General features: G+C 38.9%; 1 protein-coding gene across 1 annotated transcript in view; it reads left to right on the top strand.

The window, feature by feature from the left end:
• Window positions 1-21,954, top strand: part of Atp13a4 (ATPase 13A4) — a 125,562-nt gene extending 103,608 nt beyond the window's left edge. The window contains exons 21-30 of the mRNA XM_027936112.3: window positions 51-130; window positions 1,544-1,586; window positions 1,986-2,095; window positions 4,298-4,394; window positions 6,018-6,090; window positions 11,102-11,273; window positions 11,993-12,186; window positions 13,254-13,342; window positions 16,756-16,836; window positions 21,742-21,954. Of these exons, the coding sequence (XP_027791913.3) occupies window positions 51-130; window positions 1,544-1,586; window positions 1,986-2,095; window positions 4,298-4,394; window positions 6,018-6,090; window positions 11,102-11,273; window positions 11,993-12,186; window positions 13,254-13,342; window positions 16,756-16,836; window positions 21,742-21,954 (1,152 nt within the window). The remainder of the gene's footprint in view (window positions 1-50; window positions 131-1,543; window positions 1,587-1,985; window positions 2,096-4,297; window positions 4,395-6,017; window positions 6,091-11,101; window positions 11,274-11,992; window positions 12,187-13,253; window positions 13,343-16,755; window positions 16,837-21,741) is intronic.
• Window positions 21,955-23,921: the final 1,967 nt, after the last annotated feature.

Here is a 23,921-nt window from a genome sequence, read left to right as displayed (position 1 = left end):
TGTATGACCAGCCAACATGATAAAACATTTTGCTTTTGGATTCCTTACAGATACTTATCAATGGGACCATCTTTGCAAGAATGTCTCCTGGGCAGAAATCCAGTCTGGTGGAAGAATTTCAGAAACTGGAGTAGGTTCTTTGCCTATTCAGGTGGCATGAACTACATGGAGGCTTTAGAGTAAGGGCTGGGGGAGTGTGAGAGGTACAGAGAGCTGCTCAGTTTCGCTAGGACAGTGGTTTTTATCCTGGCTTCACATGATAGTCATTGGCTGAGGGAGCTTTGAAAAAAATAGCAACACCAGGACCACACGGTCCAGAGATTCGGGTATAGTTGCTCACACAGGGTTTGGACATTTGTATTTTTTCAAAACTCATAGGAGTCAGTTTTTGTACCCAAAGTTGAGAACCACTGTACTAGAATATAAGGAGCATGAAAAGTTATGGAGAGAAATAAGACTGAAAGACTGACTTAAGCTCAACTCCTGACAGTACAATGGGAATTTAGACTTTATTTTAATAAACAGTTGTTATGATCTAGGGAGATTTGTATGATCAGGGATTCACATAACCCACCCTCAACATTAAAATATTCTTATGCTAAAGCATCCTTTCCATCCAAATCAGAAAAAACACAAAGACTCTCCATTTCTAGTCAGAATAAAAAGTTCACATAGAGTGCCCATCATCCGGGACCCTGTATTTCCTGTTCATGGACCTCATGGAGTAGCCACGCTAGACCTCATCCTACTCACCTGATTCAGTCCTTAGGAAAACTACTCAATTTACAAAGCCCTATCTTCCCTACATGGTTTAAACCCAGAGGTATCTAGTACTTACAGGAAGGCAAGAGAAAAGTGCAGGTACTTTGTGAAAGCTCTTGTAGTGCTTGTCATTTAAGAAGCTCACTCTCCATAATCTTTTTCAACACTTCCAGAGAGAAGTGTTTTTTGTCCAACCTCAAAAAGCCATCTGAACTGGGGAGTGCTTTCTTTCTTCCACTTCTGGGTCTGGCACATCATGTTTTAGTGAGTGACTGAGGACAGGGTGGATTTAGCATGAGCAGCACAGCAGCTAAGACCTGCTTATCACTGGGAGCTCATCAGGCACTTTCCTGACAGCACTTCATTTCACACTCAGAACACTTTGCAGAGGAGAGAAATGATGATGCAGGATGGTAGGATGCCCAGGCCCAACTCTAGATCTTCTGGTTTTGAATCTTGTGCCCGCCCTATCATGTTCTGACATCTCATCATGGGGTCATGTATATCCCTTTTCAACCAGGAAGGCTGCTCCCCAAGCAGTGAAGTACAGTGTCTCCATGAAACACGTGGAGTCAGGAATGATGCCTTGGATTTCATCATCCATTATGTAAACTGCTCAGTTACACTTTACTTCTAATAGACCCTTAGGGAAACTCCTTTAGAATAAATGATAAAGTTAAGCCCTAAGTAATCATGGACACTTTGTTTTTCTTAATTAGAGAAATTAGCTGGTAAGGATAGCTTTGATCTTCTTCCACCATTTCACATGATTCCCTTTTAGTTATTTTGTAGGTATGTGCGGAGATGGAGCCAATGACTGCGGGGTAAGTAGCTGCCAGTGGGTGGCCATAATCTCTCAATAACACATACCTGGAGCTCTTTAGAGACAGTACCTGCTGGGATATATATATACCCTTTGCATTTCTCATGATGGATAAACTGCTGGTGAGGATCTGGGAGGGTCCTGACCAGAGCCATACCATGACTCAGAGGTCAGTATAGGATAAACAAGGCACAACTTGGTTCTGAAGTTGCCACATCTTTGGCAAGGAGCCTCAATGCCATCTCTTTCTTATGTGCTGGCAGGGTAAAGTCGGGTCGACTTCTGATTAGGGCTGAGACCCAAGTTACCTTGTGGTGGGCTTGACTGGCCTTTTCTTCTGTGTCATCAGGAGAAGTGTGTGTGTGTCCTCACAGGTCATAAGCTGACTCTTTGCTTTCAGGCCTTGAAAATGGCTCATGTGGGCATCTCTCTGTCAGAGCAGGAGGCATCTGTGGCCTCACCTTTCACTTCCAAGACTCCAAACATTGAGTGCGTCCCTCACCTTATCAAGTAAGTGGGCATCTATCCCTATGTTATCTTCTCTCCCTTGAATTTGAGTACAGATAACATTGTTCTGCCTGGGAAAGGCCAGCATCCCTATGTGTGGAGAGGGTCACACAAAAATGCAAACATAGCTTCTGCCTAACAGACTGAGCAGAAATTACGAATAACAATGGAAGAAAAACACCATTTCCAATGGAAGATGTTGATTGGATTATTTTCGAAGTGTTGAAATCTGGAACTTGTAACTGCTTTGAAAATGTATTAATTAGCCTTTCTCTATCTATCTATCTATCTATTATTGGGAATTGAACCCAATGGTACTTTACCACTGACTATACCCCAGTTCCTTTTTCATTTTTTAAATTTTGAGACAGGGTATCCCAAAGTTGCCCAGGCTGGCCTCAAACTTGCGATCTCCTGCCTCAGCCTCCTGAGTGCTGGGACTACAGTGTGCCACTGTGTCTGGCCTTCTTATTTTTAATATGTATCTTCTTAGATGCTTCATACTGGAAAGTTTAAGACATACACTTACCTTCCTTCCCTTTTGCCTCATTATACTGCTTTGAGTAACTTTTCCATCCTTGCCTTTCAAAATCTATACTTATCTTTGCTTCTTCCACTAAAATTTTCCTTGTTGGTTTATTTTTCTTTTCACAGAATATGTAATTCTGTGGCATTTTGTTTGAATGGTAGCAATAGCAGTATACTTGCTCTTGATGATAGTTTAAAAGGGGCTTAGCACCCACATTATCTTATATATCACACACCCTGGAGATATAGGAATGACAATTATCTCTTTTACAAAGAAAGAACTTGAGGCTCAGAGAACTTGGGCATAACTGATATGCTCAAGGTTGCATAGCCATATAGAGTCGCAGATTGTTTTAGAATTGAATTTATTTAGATGGGTTTTTTAATCTACAAATATTATACTTTTACCATATTAAATTAATAATCTGACCAGATTCTTCCATTTAAAAATTATATTTATTCACTTATTGGGCAAATATTTATTGAGTGGGGACTTAGCACCAGGATCAGATAATACTTAACCGATATTGATAAATACTGTCAAGGAAACAAAAAGAACAGCGTGAAAGGTCAGAAGGTGGTTGGGGAGGAGAACTGGACAGTTCCAGAAGGTGGCTTGGCAAAACTTTTCCAAGGAGGTGAGGAATGAGAAGAAACTACCTTTGGGGCAGAGAAAAGGACAGTAAAAAAATCCTGATACATTTAAAAAAACCTAAAAACTGTTTTGAGAGTCAAGTCTTAGCATCCCAAGAAATAATTTTGATCATAAGTAAATTAAAACCTTATTCTTCCTCCCAAATGAAACAGAAATGGCATTTCATGAGTCATTTATTTCATGCTTTAACTATGTAGTGTTTACTCAATCAACAATAACACAAAGAAGTACGCTCATTGCGTCTACTCTGTTTAAATTTGACATATGAGTAATTTGAGTGTGCATATTGTTTTAGAAAAAGTTGAGACTGCCAAAATGAAATTTGAATCAAATGTTTGCCAACCTCCTGAAGGTCCTGCATGAAAATGGATCCCAAACCTGAAATTTTATTTCTGTTTCTTCCCAGAGGAAGAAACTGAGACAAGGGAAATCACCTTCCAAATCAGATCGCATTAGCGGATAGTATTTTGAGTATTTATTAACTTTGTTTTTAGTATAATGTATTTAGTGGTACATTTATATAATTCAAGTATTTTTTATTGATTATGTTTAACAACTTGCTTATAACATTCCTGAAAATTTAACAATTGACTTTCAAGAGTTAGTATAAACCAGCATACCTCTGGTTCCACGAGGTATAGGACTTTGAAAATTGCAATATCATACAAAGATACAAATATCTTGTATGAGGTGTGAGACTAGCTCCCAGATCCCCCTATTCTGAGGTCAGGAGCTTAGCCACTGCCTGCAGAAAGAACAAGAGTAGATATAAGTCTGGGCCCCATTGCCAGATCAAGGCCTCCAGACATCAGCCTGGAATTAGGCTTTCCTCAACATCTAGTCATGCAGTATCCTGAGCCAGGTCCCTCAGTCTCAAGGCTGACTAGTCTGTCAGACACAAAATGGTAAAATCAGATGTCTGATTTTTTTTTTCTCCTGAGCTCAGCTGAACAGCACAGAATAACTGACCTAATTTCTTCCTAACTTCATTTTCTTCCTCTTTCATTGTTTTCCTTACACAGGGAAGGACGAGCAGCTCTTGTGACCTCGTTTTGCATGTTTAAGTACATGGCTCTGTACAGCATGATTCAGTATGTTGGTGTTCTCCTGCTCTACTGGGTATGATTTGGGACCCAGCCTCTTGGTTGATGAGAACCAAAACAAGGGGTGGTGCACTCTCGATTTGCAATGCCCTTTCAAGAAAGAGTGCAAATAGGACATCAGAGCATCAAGAGCCCCTCTAAAAATATCATCAAGGTTTCTTAAAATACATCAGAAATAGACAGGTGCACAGGAGGAGTTGTTGGTATCAATTCTTTGGCTCTGAGATAGAAACTGTTTTATCTAGTCGTAGATAAACATCAGGACTGAATATATCACTTTCAGTCTCATGTTACTGCCACCTGCTTAGACCAGATTTTTATCTTCTTGATTCCTGTGTGGCTCTACTCTGATGTGCCATTCATTCAGGAGATTATTTTCTTCTTTGGTGTAGTGCTTACTAACTGGCTTATCCTGACTATTAAAGTTTGCCAATTTCAGTGGTTCAGGTACTACTCTCCATAGCCAGTTTTGATATCTCCCTAGTGTGGAATGGTCAAGTGATGTGTATGCACCAGATAGATCCAAGAGTCATAAATATCCTTAGAGCACAGGGAATAGGAACATGTAGGAAGAATTAAGAAATTCTGAATTTTGTTTTTAGTATAATTTGTTTAGTGGTATGTTCATATAACTCAAGTTTTTTGGTTGAATGTGTTTAACAACTTGCTTATAACATTTCTAAAAATTTAGCAATTGACTTTCAAGAGTTAGTATAAACTAGCATACCTCTGGTTCCAAGAATATAGGGCTTTGAAAATTGCAATATCATACAAAGATACAAATATTTTGTGATGACTTTTATTATTTGACAAGATGTAAAAGGAGAACAGACATGACTATTTTTTTTGTGAGTTCAACACATGAGCTTATTCTTAACACTAATACCAAGAAAAGGAATTTCATTTGTGCTAAACATATCTAGAGTCATCTTTATTTCTTACCCCTTCTAGGTCAAAGATTTCAGTTTTGTTGATTTTGAATTATCTATACCTGTTAATACTCACTGATAAGTAACTAGAGAAAGATGGGCTATTTATAGACAGCCCTATTTTGAAATCTGAACTCATTATATTCAAAAGTAGAATTAAACACAGTACCCTATAATCCCCTTTCCACTAGGGATGGCGAACAAGGAAGGAAGTTCCCCCAAATCTGCAAGACCTGAGCACTTTTTTTTTTTAAGTATTAATGTGCTTTATTAGGATTTTCTAACATTTTATCTGACAACACCCAAGGATGCAAATTGTGGTTTAGTTATCCTCATTTCCATCAGTAAAATTCATGTAAGATCACCAGACATTTGTCATTTGAAACTGTTGGAGATGCATGTTTTTATTGTGCCAGACCAAAGTCCAGATTGGGTCTGGTAGAGGGAGATGTTATTTCAACACAGGGTAATACTGACATACAGCCCAGAAAGCACAGGACACATGCTTCCTTTTGGGGAGGGTCTCACAGACTTGGCTCCAAGCACTTCCCACACCAGCACTCACTAACCCACTCAGACCCCAGCCTCACCATCTCCTTGGTAATCTCCCTGAAAAATCCTGTGTTGTAGTGAGAAAATGATCTCAGCTCATGCCAGACTTCATCCAAAAGGTCACAACTTTTTAAGTTGGCTTTTCTTTTCATTTTCAGGAGACAAACAGCCTGTCAAACTACCAGTTTCTATTCCAGGATTTGGCCATTACAACTCTGATTGGTGTAACAAGTAAGAGATACTTTAAAAACTTCCTTCCCAGTATAGCAGTGATGTGTGACATATTCCCAAAGATGGGGGATTCAGGGACAGAGTTGGGGCGCAGGGACAGAGAGACAGAGGGCAGGGGGAGAATATACTATCCTCATTTTCATATTGAAAAAGTGTTGCAAAGGAAAAGCTGGTTATTTTAGTTTTCTGCAAAATATGGAGTTTCCATAAATGGTCAGTAAACATTTAAAAATAAAAGAAGCACCTTGAGAATTGGGAACACTGACATCAGTGAGCTTTTAGGTGTAGTTATAATTGGAATGTGCCCAACAGATGGATGCTAAGTGGCTTTTTATATTTCTGATCTCCAAATCTTAGCCTTTCAGCATTTATAATGGAGCTTCAAAGTAATCTTGCCAGTATACTATGCCTGCCTCCCACCTTCTGATGAATATATGAATTGTCTCCCCAGTTTCCCTGCATAGGAAAATTTTAAAAAATTTTTATGACTTTATTTTTACTAGAGCTATTTTAGATTCACAGAAAAATTAAGAGGAAGGGACAGAGATTTCTCCCTCATCCCCTGCCCCTACACATGCACAGCTTCTCCTATTATCAACATACCCCTTACCCCAGAGTGATACATTTGTTGCAACTGATAGATCTGCATTGACCATCTTATTCACACCAAGCCCTTAGTTTACATTGGGATTCATTCTTGGTCTTATATATTCTGTGAGTTTGAAAATACGTAAAATAATGTGTATGAATCATTTGTGATTCTATTCTAAGTGATATCATACAGATTTTTCACTGCTCTGAAATCCTCTGTGCTCAGCCTGTTTATCTTCCTCCCCTCCCCCAAACTCCCCACAACCACTGTGATCATTTTCCTTTCTCCATAGTCATACCTTTTTCAGAATGGCATATAGTTTGAACTATGCAGGATGTAGCCTTTTTAGACTGGCTTCTTTCACTTGGAAATGTGCATGTGAGTTTCCTCCATGTCTTTTCATAGCTAGATAGCTCATCTCTTTGGGGGACTGAATAATAATCCATTATCTGTATGCCACAGTTTACTTATCTACTCACCTACTGAATGACATTTTGACTGCTTTAAGTTTGGGCAATTATGAATAAAGCTAGTATGAATATTTGTGTGCAGGTTTTAGTGTGAACACAAGTTTTCGGTTCTGTTGTATACACACCCAGGAGTGTAGCGGAATCAAATGGTAAGAGCATGTCAGTTTTGTAGGAGACCCCCAGGTTGTCTTCCACAGTAGCTGTGCCCTATTGCCTTTCCACCGGCAGCGGGTGGAAGTTCCTATTGCTCCACCTCTTCACTGGCATTCAGCGTTGATGATGTTTTGGAATTGGGACCTTCTTAATAAGTGATAGTGGCTCCACATAGGCTTTCAATCTTATTTCTTCCTACCTTCTCAAGGGTTTGATAGTAATCCTCTAATAATCTCTTTTTCCATTTTCATCAACGTTTCTCTGATCTACTGCATCATTCATGAATTTGAATTCTGGGTTGTGGTGTTTTTTGGTGGAAGGCAGTGGCCCCTGAGCCATATCCCCAGTGCCCACCGGCCTTCCCCACCCCTTTCTTTCTTTCTCTCTTCCCACCCCTTTCTCATCTCTTTTTCTCTTTCTCTCTCCCCCACCCCTCTACCTCTCTGAAGTTATTTAAGATGGAATTTTTTCCTAATTTCTTTTGGAATTTTTCATTGGAGATGTATAGAGACACAACTGCTTTTTATGTACTGATTTTATACCCAAAAACATTGCTAAAATTCTTTTGTTTACTCTAGTCATTTCCATGTATATTTTTTGGAATTTTCAATATATAGGATTTGTCATTTGCAAATATAGTTTTGTTTCTTTTTCAATTTAGATGATCTTATTTATTTATTTATTTATTTGTCTAATTTCTCTGAGTTGAACTTTTCAGTACATTGTTGGATGGCAGTGTTGAAAGTGGACATCCTTGTCTTGTTTGTGATCTTAGGGAAGAAGTTTTCAGTCTACCATCTTTGACTATCATGCTAGATGTAGGTTTTTCATTACATGATATACAACCATGGAGATTATAGGTAACATCCTAAATTTATGATAATCTAGCTTGAATTAGTTGCTTAACATACAAAATCTCTGCCTTTTTCTAGCTGTCTTCCTCTTTTATGTTGTTCATGTTACAATTTACATTTTTATCTGTTATAACAGATATATAATCACTTTTATTCATGTCTTTGAAATAATGTAGGAATAAAAAGTGGAATATAAGCCAATATTACAGCAATATCCATTTTTATATTGCTGTTATGGTTACCTTTGCTGGAGATGGCTATTTTTTCAAACACATGTGAGTTACTGTCTAATGTCCCTTCATTTCAATTTGAGCCCATTAGCATTTCTTTCTAGGTAAGTTTAGTAATAAGAACCCAATTTAGTTTTTGTTTATCTGAGAATATATTAATTTCTCCCTCATTTTTGAAAGATAAGTTTTCCAGATATGGAATTCTTGGTCAACAGGGATTTTTTTCTTTCATCATTAAATATAATATTCTGTTGACTTCTGGCCTAAATGCTTTCTAATGAGAAGCTAGTAATTAATCTTACTAAAGATCCTTTGTGAATGATGAGAAATTCTTTCCTTATCTTTGACTTTTTAACAGTTTAATTTTAAATTTTAGTGTGACTCTTTGGGTCTAACCTATTATAATTCTTTGAGCTTATAGAAAGTGCAGATTGATGACTTATCAAAGCTTTCAAGTTTTCTGCATTATTTCTCCAAATATTCTTTCTGCCTCTAACTTCTCCTTCTGAGACTCCCACAGTGTGTGCTATGTTAGTCTAGTTGACCTTGATCTACATGTTTTTTGGACTCTGTTCACTTCTTTATTCTTTTTTCTTTTCTGTCCTCCAAACAGAATCAATTCAACTGCTCTGTCTTCAAGATCACTAATTTTTCTCTTCTGCCTGCCCAAATTGGCCATTGAACCCATGAAATGAATTTTTCACTAATTGTACTTTTCAACTCTAGGAATTCTTTTGGCTCTTTTTAATAATTTCTGTATCTTTATTAATAGACATTCTCATTTTATTTACATATAGTTTTCCTGATTTTATTTATTTGTTTCTCTATCATTTCTTTTTGTTCTTTGAGACATATTTAAGACAGTTGTTGTATTGTGTTTGTCTAAGCTGGGTGGTGGCATACGCCTATAATCCCAGCAACTTGGAAGGCTGAGGCTGGAGGATGTCAAGTTCGAAGTCAGCATCAGCAACTCTGCAAAGCCCTAAGCAACGTAGCAAGACCCTATCTCAAAGTGAAAAAGGGTTGGGGATGTAGCTCAGTGGTAAAGCACCCCTGGATTCAATCCCTAGTACCTAATAATAATAAAGTTTTTGCCTCATAAGTCTAATATATGTGTTTCTTCACATACATTGAGTGATGATTTCCCTCAATCTATTTTGTTCTTTGAATAATATTAGAAAGCAGATTTTCCTCACTCCCTAGGGTTTGATATTTTTTGGTTTTGCTATCTGTTGAAAGTTGTAATAGTCCATTTATTTAGTGACTTTCCTAGACTATTTCTGTGAAGACAATATAAGGTGTCATGTGTAGCCACCGAAATCTTTGTTCCTTTAGCTTTTGTTTAGCTAGTATTTTGATAGATTTTTCCTTGACCTCTAGGAGTTAAAAAAATAAACAAACAAAAACACATTTCCTGGCTTTTTCATATTGGTTTTGTGCTGGGGTGCTTATTCATCATGTAGCCAGGTTTGCACTGCGTCCAGAGATCATGGAGAGCTGAATGTCTAGTGTCTTCTCTGAGCATGCCCCTTATCCTTGATACGTGGCTTTCTATATTTTGTGATACATTCAAATACTTTTAGGGGGCACTTATAAGTGCCCTGGTTTCTCAAAGAAAGTTTTCTTAGCCCTTCCTCCCTGTTTTAAGTGAGCATTGTATATTTCAGCTGTAATCTTTTGCTCCAGGCAACTCTGGATTGTTAGTTTATAGTGTTTCCAAGCAATGTATCCTTCTTTTTGCCTGAGTGAGTTCCTCACTAGGTGAAATGGAGGTGAGTGCCTTGCATCAATCTATTCTTCAGGTAGCTTCCAGACAGGTAGAACAGACATACATAAGAATTTGGGAAGAAGTCTGCTGTGCCCCCTCTGTAACCAGGGACCAGAGAACCACACTGAGGACCCAGGGTTAGTTAGTATCTTCAGATGGCCCCTGAGCTGATAAGGGAATGAGGCACATGCAAGAAAAAAAAATGCCACAAAATTGCCTCACTATTTTAAAGTTGCCTTTTTCTTAATTCATTGGTGTTTGCTTTATTGCTATGAATTTATTGCTTTTCAGAGTTCTGGAAAAGTTGGTTCTGAAAATTTCTAAGTTATTTTTTGTTTTTCTGGAAAGATGGGAGCTTGGAGCTGCCTACTCCAACATTTTGCTGGTATCATTCCTCATTTGTTGTAAATATTTTGGAACATTACTTATAGTCACTGTGTGTTGCTCCATTGTATAGATGTACCACAATTTATTGTAGATGTTATTGTGATGAACCTCTTTCCACATTTTTTTAAAAATTATTTTCTTTTATTGTAGAATGAATTTCCAGAAGTGGAGTAACTATGTTAAAAGTCATGAACATTTTCCTATCTTTTCTTATTTATTGCCAAATGACTCTGCAAAACTTTGGCATCAATTTGTGTTCCCACAAGCACTTCCTGAGAAGGTGTACTTCATCACTCCCTTACCTATAATTTAATAAATAGCCTTTGCCTACTTAATAGGCAAAACAATGTCATCTTGCTCTTTTAAGAATTTCTCGTCTGACTTGAATTTGAATCCATTCATTGCTTTGTTCCCTCAGTTTGTGAGAGAACACACACTTGTCGTTCAATTTGTTCATTTCCTCACATGTGTGGGCCAAAAAAGTCACTCCATCCTTCTCATCAAGAATACAACATTCTCCTGAGCTCATAAGTATAAAACTTGGCTTTATTTTGTAGTGAATCTGAACGGTGCTTACCCCAAGCTGGTGCCCTTCAGACCTGCGGGACGGCTGATCTCCCCACCTCTGCTGCTTTCTGTCATTCTCAACATTCTTCTCAGCCTGGCCATGCATATTGTTGGCTTCATCCTGGTTCAGAAACAGCCTTGGTATTCTATGGAATTGCACAGGTATGATCACAGCCTCAATTCCAGCTTCTCACATTCTAATTTCTGTCAAACACAATCTGACCAATATGAAAGGAAGCGAATGAGTTTTCAACCTGCCAATGATCTTGCCTTCCTTAAGTACTTTGGGCAAATTTCTAGCAGTTGTTTCTTCTCTGTAGCACAGTTTGATGGTATCATTCATTGTCTCTTCTCTATACTGTGTGATAATACAAATATTACCATCTGGATGGCCATAGATCATAGTTTGCTCGGTCTGCCTCCGTTTAAGCTGCCCGCCGTTACTTCATGTCACAGTGAAATTATTAAAATTTTTACTTTCAAAACTTTCCCTGTTCAATGATAAATTATATGGTCAACTGACTTATAAATGATCAGAGATCTTAAGCCACTCAAGAGAAGAATCATGATTTACTCATCTCTTTCCTGTGTACTTTTAATCTACACAGTGGGTACACAATTTGATGAATAAATAGCCAGTTGAATCTATCATCTATTGATCGATCAATCTGTCTAACTATCCATCCATCAATCAATCCATCCTTCCAACATGTAGGTCTATCATTGTGGATTTATTTCTTCTAATTATTTAACCAAGCATAAGTAATTATAGAAGTGCTGAGTGCCTGCTCTGGACATTGTCTGGCATGGAGTCTCATGGATTACAAGTGCTTCATAGGGCTTGTCACCTTACTTCATTATCTGTTTTTGTTCTCTTTCAGTGCCTGCACAGCACAAAATCAAAGCATCTCAAAGTTAAACATTTCTCCAACTGTTCCTGAAAAAGTTGGAAGTAATAGTGCCTTTACAAGTTTTGAGAACACTACTATATGGTTCTTGGGAACAATCAACTGTATCATTGTGGCTTTTATATTCTCTAAAGGAAAACCATTCAGGCAGCCCACCTATACAAACTGTGAGTAAAGTTGTATGGGATCAGAAGTGAAGGGTCATAAGAGAGAATAGAAATGCTCAGGCCACACAAGAAACAGCTAAGTGAACTCACCTTGTGTCTCCTAAATCCCACTCTAGAGCTCTGTAAAGCACCGTGTGCAGCCTCACCCCTGGGGTTCTTGCTCCTTACTTTAAAGCTGCATTAGATCAGAGGCTTCCCCCCCATCTTTTCCCTTCACCTGATGTTTTTAGGTGTCTTTTTTGGGGATCACTCCAAATTGAGAAGATTGATTTATTTCCTTACTTGTCAGAATTCATTCTGGCAGGTGGGAAGAGGGGTCAGTTGGAACCAGTCTTCTGTCATGAAGATAGTGGTCAGAACGCTATTATGTGGTGTTGGGTTGGGAGCAGGTCCAGCCTGGAGAAACCTGTAAAGAGGATTGAGGAGGCTCTCTGCTGAAATACCTCTTGTCTTCTTACATTTGAGTAGAGGAGGTATGACAGGAGGGGCAGTGGGTTACTATTTAGTCTCTGGGTCATTAATATGTATATAAGCCCTTCCCCTCCAACTGGGGAGATTGAGAAGCACAAGTTGAAGAATCAGTATCCTTATAAAAATATATTAGTTCAAGGAAAATTATTTTGTCTTTCTCTTTCTTAGGCTGAGGAGTCACTGAATGCTGACCTCTATATAATTGCAATTTAAAAATATTTTTATTTATAGCCCTCCTTTCTTTTCCAGAAAAAAATTGAGACAGATGAGTTGTATTATAGAGAGCCAGATACTTGAATGTATTCACAGCATTTATTGAAAATGTATTCTGTCAATGTTCTATCTCTAGATATTTACCATTTTTATTAATTGAAACTTATAATATGCATGTGGAAATTACCACTTGCCTCAAGGATATGCTTGAAAATTACAGATGTGAGTCCCATTGCATAGAAATGAGTGCTTGCCATCTATTATGCTGTGTTTGATGTAGAAATCAAGTAAATTTAATGCTAATCTAGAGTATGTCTGTCAATAAATGTGACACTTCATACTCTGATTTCTCAAAATGATAGCTTGTGTTCTTATTTCCTCAGATATATTTGTCCTTGTGCTGATTATACAGCTGTGCGTGTGTATATTCATTCTATTTGCTGATATTCCAGAATTGTATAGAAGTTTGGATGTAAGTTTTATCTCTGGGGATATGATGATGTTTTACAGTTTTGTTATACCCTGACTTTAAAAATCAGGTCACAATTGCAATTGACATGGATTTTTGTTTTATTTGTCTTTCTTAGACATACATGACAATAGAGTGTATTTTAATGCATTATACATACATGGAGTGTAACTTATTCTATTAGGATCTTATTCTTGTGGTTGCACATGATTGACATGGATTCTTAACACCAATTATATACTTTTGGAATGGCAGAGTTTTAAAATGCTGAATTTAAACCTACTTTTAAATTTAAGCTGATCAGGAAAAATAATTCTATCTAGTCTGGATTTCCTGAGAATAAAGGCAGCCTTTGAAAAGTATTGAGAATTTTTCTTTTAAAAGATCCCCTGTAAGAATGGAATAAATCTATTTATACATTTTCTCTCAAATATGTAAGAGAATTTTCTTCTAAGTGCTTCTGTTTTAAAGCTGTTTAAAACAGTTTGCCTGCAACAATTTTTAGGTTGATTCTCAAATCTGTATTTACATTTCCCCCTCTTTAAAAACACATTTTTCTGCATGTTCACACTTAATGTATGAAAACTTACTCAAAGAGCCCAATTCTATCTCATGCACTCTCTTACATTTTATAATATTGGGACACCTTTGAAACCCTAAGAGATACCACACTTTCACCTACTCAAACAAGGGAAGAGCAAGTATTTTGATTCCTCCAGTCTATTCCACTTTTGAATTCAGATGTAATCATTGCTAAATGTTATTTACATCAGTAAATACACTCAGAAGTGCTGGATAAAGGAACTGAGCTTTTTAAAAATAGTGTGGTGTATATTTTAACCTAGTGCTTTGCTTGCCTCTCTGTGTAGAAGATTAGTTTTAACAGGGCCAAGATCATATCCTCTTCATTATTGTGTTACCAGTGCCTTATTCAGCGAAAAGCACAAAATGACGAAGGAATGACTAACTGATCAGCATATTAGGTTGCTAAATTCAGACAAGCACTTTGGACATACAGTGCATGCAAAACCAGCACACCTTCATGAGCTCATGGTGACTTTGACATTCTAACAAAATATCTATCTTAGTTTCTTCATCTTTATAATTGTGTTATTTTGGTTAGCAGTGTTACCATTGTCAAATGTCTTCATTAACTAGAATAATGGCTTGTAGAAATACATAGATTTTATCCACAAGCTAACCTTCCTAATCCTGCAGAAGTTAAGGTTTAGCCATGTTGGTTTAAGCACACTCTTAAGTATAGGAAGACACCCAGAAAGCCTGGACACCTGCTGTAACAAAGCCGGGAACCTATTTGGTTGGAGGGAAACTATGTGGAGTCATCGCCATTCTGACCAGAGGATCCCTCCAAGAATTATTGTTCACTTTGAAAATAATTATGTTTCTTTTTATTGCATAAACGTATGAGTTCATTAAAGAAGATTTAGAATATGCAGGGAAGGAGAATTATAATATTATTCACTATATCCTTCTATCCTTCAAAATTCATGTATTATAAATGTGCATTGACTAATTTATGAAATTTATTTTATCTTAAATGGAATCATACGGTTTTGCAACCTAAATACTGCTCTTTTTTAAAAAAATAGTTTTTTTTTAAATAGGGAGTACATTCACATGGTTTAAAATTCAAAAATTATAATATAGTGAAATCTCTCTCCCATCCTACCTCCCCTCTGGTGGCAACCAATGACCAATTTATGTTATATAACTTCACACTTATTTTATACATATGTACAGAAGTATATGTATATATTTCTTATGTGCATATCATCTACGTTTTTACATAAATAATAACAAACTATTATATTTATTCATTATTCTGAGATGTAGATATCAAGGTGGGGGCAGTGATTATTGTAAGAGATTTATTTATTGGAGGAGCTGCCTGTGGAGGAAAGAGTAGGAAGCCAGGGGAGGTGGGGAGAGGCATCATCCTGCTCTGTGGGCCTGACCTTGTGAAGGAGAGATGGAAGGATGGAGGCTGCCTGAGCAGACTGAGCCTGCAGTGCAGTCCCAAGGAAGCGGAGCCAAAATAGCCTGTCAGGAGTATCTGGAATCTCACAGGATCAAGTCTCATGAGGATCTATGTCATCCACATTTATGGGCCATGAGCAGCCCATGAGAAATATGGCTTTCAGGTGGATGTGGTGTTGCATTCTGAGTATACTAGTTGGGACATCCATTATTCATTTTTCTAACTGCAGGAGATCTGAATAGAACATCTTCATAGCTGCTATGACTTACACCTCACTTCTTTCATGCCACTGTGTATTTTGGTAATTGTTTCGTACCAGGACATAAACCCTCATTACATTTACTGACAACATAATATTATTTTATAGATATACACACACATATATATTGTATTTTATTATATGGCACATGTTAGACATATACCATAATTTATATGGAGTCCCCTATTAATCGACATTTAGATGATTTCCAATTTTTCACTATTACAAACAAAGATACAATAACATAACATTGCACATATATAATTTCACCCATTGTACAAGGATATCTCTGGGATAAATTCCTAGAAATGGATTTTAATTTTTAATTCTGAGAGCTCTGTTCTCTATAGAGCTGCATCAGCTTTTACCCCCACCAGTGTCTGAGGCAAGGTTCAGGACTGCTGGGTATATCAGAGAGTACTTGATTTTTTTTCATTCATTCTTCATCCTTCCACCCACTCATCCATCCATTTATCAGTTAATTCATTCATTCAGCACACATCCATATATGTCAAGCACGGTGTGGGAAGGAGTTAGGGAAGACACTGAAAAAGTGTGTAAAAAGACAGGTAGTGATAATCTTGACTTCAGCTCCAATTGCTCCTTTGTCAAGTTCCCTTTGAGGACACAGCCCATGCAGCTGCAGGCACAAGCCCCAACCCAGTACTCAAAAGCAGGATTCGACTAAGGAGAGATGGCACCAGAGGGAAGAGGATAATGCTGTCCAAGGTGGAGGTGTGACATAAGTACCCACTGCTTGGGAGTACAGCCCTTTTCCTGTGTTCCTTCTTAAAAATAAAACAAAGCAGGAAGGAAAAAAGTTTTGATTATTATCTATTTTTATTGCCAACTGAGCAAAGTTATTTTAGGTAATTTATACATTACAGAGTAAAGAAAGAAGAATAAAACAATCATCATCATCATCAAATTGTTGGAATCATTGAATACAAGCCTTCCACACTTTTTCTATGTATATTTGCACAGAAATTCTTTATATGTATGTATGTAATACTCCTACCTACCTACATACATAAATTGGTATATACATATTACTTATGTGGTTTGTAACCTGTGAAAACATACAGGGTGAATGTGAAGACTTTTCAGGTGAAAATGTATTTGTTCTTAGACTAACTGTGCTTCATCACCCCCTGCCAGCTGCTCTGCACGCCTGTCCTGTGGAGGGTCTACATCCTCATCATGCTCAGCTCCAATTTTTTTGTGTCTCTTATTGTGGAGGTAAGTGCCCTCATGGCCTGATAATCACTCTGTGTGTGTGTGTGTGTGTGTGTGCATGTGCGCGCAGACACATGTGCACTCTTCATTTCCCCACTCACCTCTTTTGTCCCCCCTGGCAACCACTAATCTCCATTTTGTCTCTATGGGTTTGTCTGTTCTGGACATTTCACATAAATTAAATCATCCCGTATGCTGCTTTTTGTATCTGGCTTCTTTCACTTAATGGCTTGTATCAGTTTTACTTTACAGATAGGAAATGAGATGCATAGTCAGCTTTTATTCTGCAGCTTCCATTTGCCCCTTGTCCTCACTGAAATGAACTGAGGATCCCCTTTTTATTTCTACATAGTTCAGTATCTCTTCCTTTAGGGCTGTTAGATAGAACTCCCTTCTTTAAAGCTTGCTGTTGGACAGGGGGTGCCTCCTAAAATGCCTCCACAAAGAAGTGAGATAAAGGATTCCACCTGTCTCTATTCATTCTCCAAATTATAAAACTAGATTGTCCCAACAAATCAGGTATTCATCATTATGAACTCCTTTCAGCCTGACTTCCCTGAGGTGTTGTAAAGGTAGGAGCTCAATAAACCTTCCTTAGCATGCAAAGTCTGCAGAGTGTCTGGTGGCAGAATAGGGCATTGAATCAGAGCATCAGAGCTTCTCCATATATGCTAAGACAGAGTTTCTCAAACATGAGTGTGCACCCAGAACACCTGGAAGGCTTGGCAAACCCCCAGGCTGTCTGATTCAGTAGGTCTAGAGTAGGCGTAAACATTAGTGTTTGCATTTCTGACAGGCTGCCAGGTGCTTCTGATATGGCCTGACCACAGTTTAAGAAGCATTATGCCTAACCCTGTGGTCTCCAAAGCAACCAAATTAAGAGGAGAGAACAAACCCCATGGGTATCCTCAAACTGAGTTATAGAAGGATGGTCCTTGCCCTTTAAAGGAAAACCTTGTGTGTATATCTTGTCCTTATCCATGCTCACAGGGTTTCCTCCATCTGGTATATGTTTCCCCAAGTTTGCACACTAAAGCTCTATTTCATCCTCTATGACACAACTGAAGTACCGCCCACCTCATGAATCTTTCCTGATCTCTGAATCTGTTAGAAAAACAATAAAATTCAAATAATGGTAGCTTGAACAATAAAGATATTTATTGACTTAACAAGAAGGGTGGAGGTAGGTGGCTCCAGGACTTGGTATGGTTAGGGATCTGCATTCTTTGATCTTTCTCTCCTACAACCTTGGATGTCACTGCCCATAGAGCTCCCATAGAGTTGTATGATGTATCTGTTTTCATCATGGAAGGAGAGGCACCAGCAAGCTTTTTATCACTCAAATCCGAATTTTTAAAATCAGTCAATAAAAGTTTTCTGCAGCCCATCAGCAGACTTCATGTGGGTGTCATTGGTTAGAAGTGCATCATTGTCCTGACTAGAAAAGGATTCTGGGAAAGGTACTCTGTGCCAAAAAATTAGACAAATTGCCTCAGACCTTTTATTTTCTTTATTTCCTCCTCCTCCTCCTCCTCCTCCTCCTCCTCCTCCTCCTCCTCCTCCTCCTCCTCCTCCTCCTCCAACTCCTCCTGTTGTATACTGGGGATTGAACTCAGGGCACTTTGCCACTGAGCCTGAGCCACATCCCCATCCCTATTTTGTATTTTATTTAGAGACAGGGTCTCATCAAGTTGCTCACCTCGCTTTTGCTGAAGCTGGCTTTGAACTCACCACCCTCCTTCCTGAGCCCCTGGGATTACAAGTGTGCACCACTGTGCCCAGCCAGACTGATTTTTGGACAGTTTTTGTTGTTTGTTTGTTTGTTTGTTTGTTTCTGGTGGGCAGGGAAGAGCTGGGAGGGAGTGGGCCACCGGATGGTCAAGTGTCAACATCTCCCCTAATCTGCCAGGAAACCCTTCTCCTGTCAGCATACCTGTAGTGAACAGCTGCTCAGGGTAGTCTACCTGGGTGTGAATTCTGCCTCCCGGACTTTCTTGCTGTCTGACAATTGAGGCAATTTACTCCACTTCTTCGCATCTGTTTCCCCTCTATAAAATGGAGCCAATAATAACACCTTACCTCATAGGGTACTGAAGCCTGAAATGTGAATGGTGAAAAGCACATAGTAGGGGTTTGAAAATATAAGCCATAATATTTACCTTATCTCTTATGCATTACCATTTCTTACTTTGTATCTACCAGTCCTTTAATCATTCCTTTCATCTTTCAATTCTTCTCATGAGTATTTGCTGGTCATGTGCCAATGTCCTCCGGCACTATGCCACACCATCTGCCAGGAGAAAGAGGACTAGTGCTATAATTATCTGCACGTTCATTTCTTCTCTCACCTGCCCTTAGACTATGTTGGCAAGGACTCCTGTTAGTAGCTACTGCATCCAAATCTCTGCTTTATTCCAGTAGGGGCTAAATTAAAGTTTATTCAATTATTAAATGTAAGAAGCTCCCAAATAGAAAGGGTAAAAATTTGATGCTCATGAAAGGTAAAGTTTCTTCTTTGTTTCTCATGTTGAGTGAGAAATACAGATGTGTACCTGAGTGTTTAGTTCCCAGTAGCTGCTAAATTGAAAAACAACATCGAAGGGTAGTAGATCCCAATCCAGGTGCCTCCACTTCATCTCCAGATGCTCAGAGGTGCCTGATTTCCTTGAGGTCAGCAGGTACTTAGGGATAACCAAAACCACTTGAGACTTTGGTGAAGGCAGTTGCAACTGAGAATTATGGATACTAAGTTTTCCTGCCTTGTGTAGGTAAATGGCTCTGGGTATGTGTGTCAGAGATGCTAAGGATTCCTGGGATGAGCTGTACCAACCACATACTGCCTGGCCAGTCTGTAGCACTGATGTTCCAGAGAGGTTTTTTAAAGAGCAGGCATGAAAGATGGCTGGCCTCCTTTTATACATCCTCAGTATTGCTTGGTTTGCTGAGGTCTAACTCCAATCCCAATCCTAACCCTTGTTGTAACCCTAATCTTAGAGCAGTGCAGAAAACAAACAGGTTTCAACAGGACCTTATTATGTCCCTTTCCTCCTGCTGAGAAGATGTAAGAGCTAATATGGACAGCATTAGTCACCTCCACTTTTTAAATTAGGTGTGTGTATTTGTGTGTAAATATATGGCACATGGATTACATTGTAGCCAGTCTGAAAAGCTCATGTGGTGAAGTTTATTTATTTATTTATATTATTATTATTACTTTTTGCGGGGGTGGGTACCAGGGGTTGAACTCAGGGGCACTCAACCACTGAGCCTCATCCCCAGCCCTATTTTGTATTTTATTTAGAGACAGGGTCTCACTGAGTTGCCTAGTGCCTCGCTTTTGCTGAGGCTGGCTTTGTGTGTTTTTTTTTTTTTTTTTAAGAAACAGTGTCTTATTCAGACTTTCCTTTTTTTTTTTTTTTCCTAGCTGTGCATTTAATTTATAATGTAGAGTGATAGGCCAGATAAGCTCTCAGTGCTTCAGTGTCCCTTTCCAGAGCAGCAAGGTGACAGAGGTCATCACACTTTTAGAACTGAGGAAAGCTCCAGGGGAGATGGAGAGCACTAAAGTTTCTCCATCTCTCTCTCTCTCTGTCTCTTTCTCTGTCTTTCTCGTGTGTGTGTGTGTGTGTGTGTGTGTGTGTGTGTGTGTGTGGTTTAATTTGAAATCCTGCTAAGTTTTCTTGGAGTTAAATTAGACTTAAAAGCTGCGAGTTGATGCTCATGTTCCTGCCTTATCCCAGCTCTACCGAGAACTATAGTTCTCTTGTTAAATGAGGACAAAACCCTGCTGTGGACAGTAGAATAACAAGTCTTGCTGGCTGAGCCCTGAGGTTTGCACGAAGCAGATGAAGGCTACGTGGGTCTTCCATAGCCTCCAGAAGATGATCTCTTTTAGAGGAAAGAGATGAGTGCCCATCTATTCTTCATTGGGTAATAAGACTTAAACAGCAAAGATGGGTGAATTTTAGGAAAATCACTGTCTTTGGCAAAGTTCCTTGTAGAATCCCATACAGTTAACTCTTTCAACTTAGCAAAGATACATGGTGGACATAAAAATCATGTCTAATTTTATGGGACAACTTGGGTTCTCATATTTTCTCACTTCTTTCATGGTAACATCTACGATGCTCAACTTTTGTGACCAAATATGATAAAAGTGGAAAATTAATACACTAACATATTATGCACTCAACATTATAAGTTATACTGTGGTCTCTGTTCAAGGCTCAGTCTCTCATGAAATAAGATATCATCAGACCACAAGCTTCTAGAGAGGCATGTGTAGACAGGGCCACGGTGCACAGCCATTTGTTAAAGGAGTAGTTAAGAAGGGTGGGGACAGGGCGGGAGCTATGCCATGCTCGGCCCTGCATTGTAAGGAGAATTATGTATCCTAAAATCAACATAAGGAGGGGATTATTACTTCTAACCACTGAGACTTGGATAGGGTAATTAATTTGCCCACAGAAATTGTTAGAGCTGGGACCTGAATCCAGATCTGTTCAACTCCAAGACGGAGGCTTGTATTCTAATTTCAACAACCTCTATTCATGACGAGGCATGATATGCCAGGGTGTACCAGAGAAATATAGACAGCACATTGAGTGATTTGAAATTTAATTTAGATGTGAGACTCAAAATAAGTCTATCTTTCAGGCAGGTCACTTTGGGCTTGGTTTCCAGGTTCTAGAAAGTATATGTTCTTTCTTCCCAGAAAAATTACTTAAGTAGTGAAGTTTGAGAAACCAAGACTTATCTCATGAAACCTTCTTACATTTGTTAGGGATCAAGTTCTTTGTTAAGCTGAATCTAAGCAGCAGTAACAACAGTGCCTTATTATGGTCTGTGAAGTGCTTTAGCTCCAGAGGCCCTGACCTCTGATGGTAAACAGAAACTTTTATTTTGCAGGAGGCCATTATTGAAAACCGAGCTCTGTGGATGGCAATCAAAAAATGTGTTGGCTATCAATCAAAAAGTCAGTATCGAATATGGCAGAGGAACTTGGCGAATGATTCCAGCTGGCCCCCGCTAAACCAGATCTCCTACTCTGATATGCCTGGGCGTGGCAGGGGGGTGTCCTACAGCAATCCTGTGTTTGAAAGCAATGAGGAACAGCTCTGAAGGGAATGTGATAGCCAAGTGATATCACAGAGAAACAATGACAAAGTGACCTGTCTCAGTGATGTTAAAGCAGAGGGACTCTTATAATATCAACTGGAGTTTGGGGGATACCAAAATCAATATCAAATTATGGTGAGAAATTAAAGTCTGTCTGAGAAAGTACTTTCTACAGAGAAGAACACCACCCCCTAGAAGAGTACATTCCTCTTGGCTTTTGAAAGTATTGGAGGCACCCGGTGGACCATGGATGGGCCAAGGATTGAAGTTGGTCAAGAGATTGGCAAGCCGAGGAAAACACAGAATCTTTCTTCTTAGGATAAGTCTTTCTTTTTTTCCTTTAAAAAAAAAAAATGAGTTGAAGGGAAGTCATACTATGTATAGTTATAGAGTCGTAACAAGCTACAGGTCAGTTCTGAACTTTTACTTCATTGATGGAAAAACTAATCCATGGGAATCATCATGGCAGTCTTGACTCTCTGATTTCCTTTCCTGTGCAGTAATTTTCAGGTTTGAAGCTTCTCCCTCTGCTTCTGGGTTTCCCCTACATATTGTTCAGGATAAGTTCAGCCGACGCTCCAATAACAACCCCCACATCTCAGTGCCTTCATATGCTGGAGCTTCTTTCTTACTCCAGGTGACTCTAGGACAGCTGTACTGACAGTGCCGACTGATGAACTGATGGATCCCCCTGGGCTCCATGCTTCTGGTGGCAGGGGAAGGAAGATACTGGAGACCACATGGGGTGCTTCACAGTCTCATCTCAAAGTCTATTCTGCTCTCATTTCACTAGCCAGGGATTTGGCCACAGAGCTGGAAAGTGTGGTCTCTTGTGTCTGGGGACTCTTCATAGTTCTGTGTGTGTGTGTTTTGCTGGGGATTGAACCCAGGGCTTCATGCACTCTAAACAAGCACACTACCATGGAGTTACACCTCCAGCCCTTAGGGGGTCTTCATAGACATGTGGCCTGTGCCCACACAGGTTCCCCTGCTTCCAAGGGCCTCGTGCTTGGTTTAATGCTCTGCTGCTTCTATGGTATAACTTTTTAAACAAAGTTGCCTCATTTTCATTTTTGCACTGGGCCCCACAAATGATGTAGCTCTCTGACTCACATTCTAGGGGAAGCAAGGAAAGTAGCATCTCAAAGAGCCTGAGTATTATACACTGAACTCTTCTTCTCCCAACCCTGTGAATGTCTCTGTTTTAGGAACTCCTAATCTCATGTGCTCAACTCCAAGAGTTTCCACTTTTCTGCTTCTTATTTTTGAGAAATTTTAGTCTCGTGCATTTTGCAAAATATATATCATCATTATAGAAGTCACCTCATAACGTTTGCATTTTCTAAGTTTAAGCCTTCAGTTTCTAGAAAACAACAAAAAATTCTCTTATTTTATCACTATTACAACTTGTTCATATTGTATTAATTCAGCATAGAAAACACCCAGTTTTCTGTTAAGTCACTAGATGATATTGAATTCTAGGAGAACATTCACATACAGTATTTCAAAGCAAAAATAAAATTTCATCATGAACATGAAATCCTAAATGAGTGCTTTGAGCAGGACATGAGTGTTCTGGTCCTGGTAGGCTTTGCTATCTATGAACAGCACCTGCCAGTGTCCCTTTCCCCAGCTGAGCTCTTGAGGATAGTTGTTAGCTCTGGGACTGTGACTACAGCTGCTTCTGGGAAAATCAGTGTCTCATAGCCATGAGGGTACCGGTGCTTCTGCTGCTGATTTTAAAGTAGGGTATGAGGAGGTCCATGTCCCAAGGCTGCATAATCATTGTCTCCTTTGGTACAGAAGGAAATGTTTCCATCTGCAAAGACAGCCTCACCACTGATATGGTGGCTCAAAACTCTTTTTTCTAAAACAGATAGATTTTTTTTTTTCATTTCCCAAAAGTAGACAGTTATAGCAGGGGCATAGAGGTAGCTCACAACCTCGTCATGACTAAGAACAGTGTGCAC

Source organism: Marmota flaviventris, chromosome 8, assembly GCF_047511675.1.
Source record: "Marmota flaviventris isolate mMarFla1 chromosome 8, mMarFla1.hap1, whole genome shotgun sequence".
In the NCBI taxonomy this organism is placed as follows: domain Eukaryota; kingdom Metazoa; phylum Chordata; class Mammalia; order Rodentia; family Sciuridae; genus Marmota; species Marmota flaviventris.
Note: the sequence above shows the minus strand (reverse complement) of the source record. Positions and strands in the feature narration are given on the sequence as shown.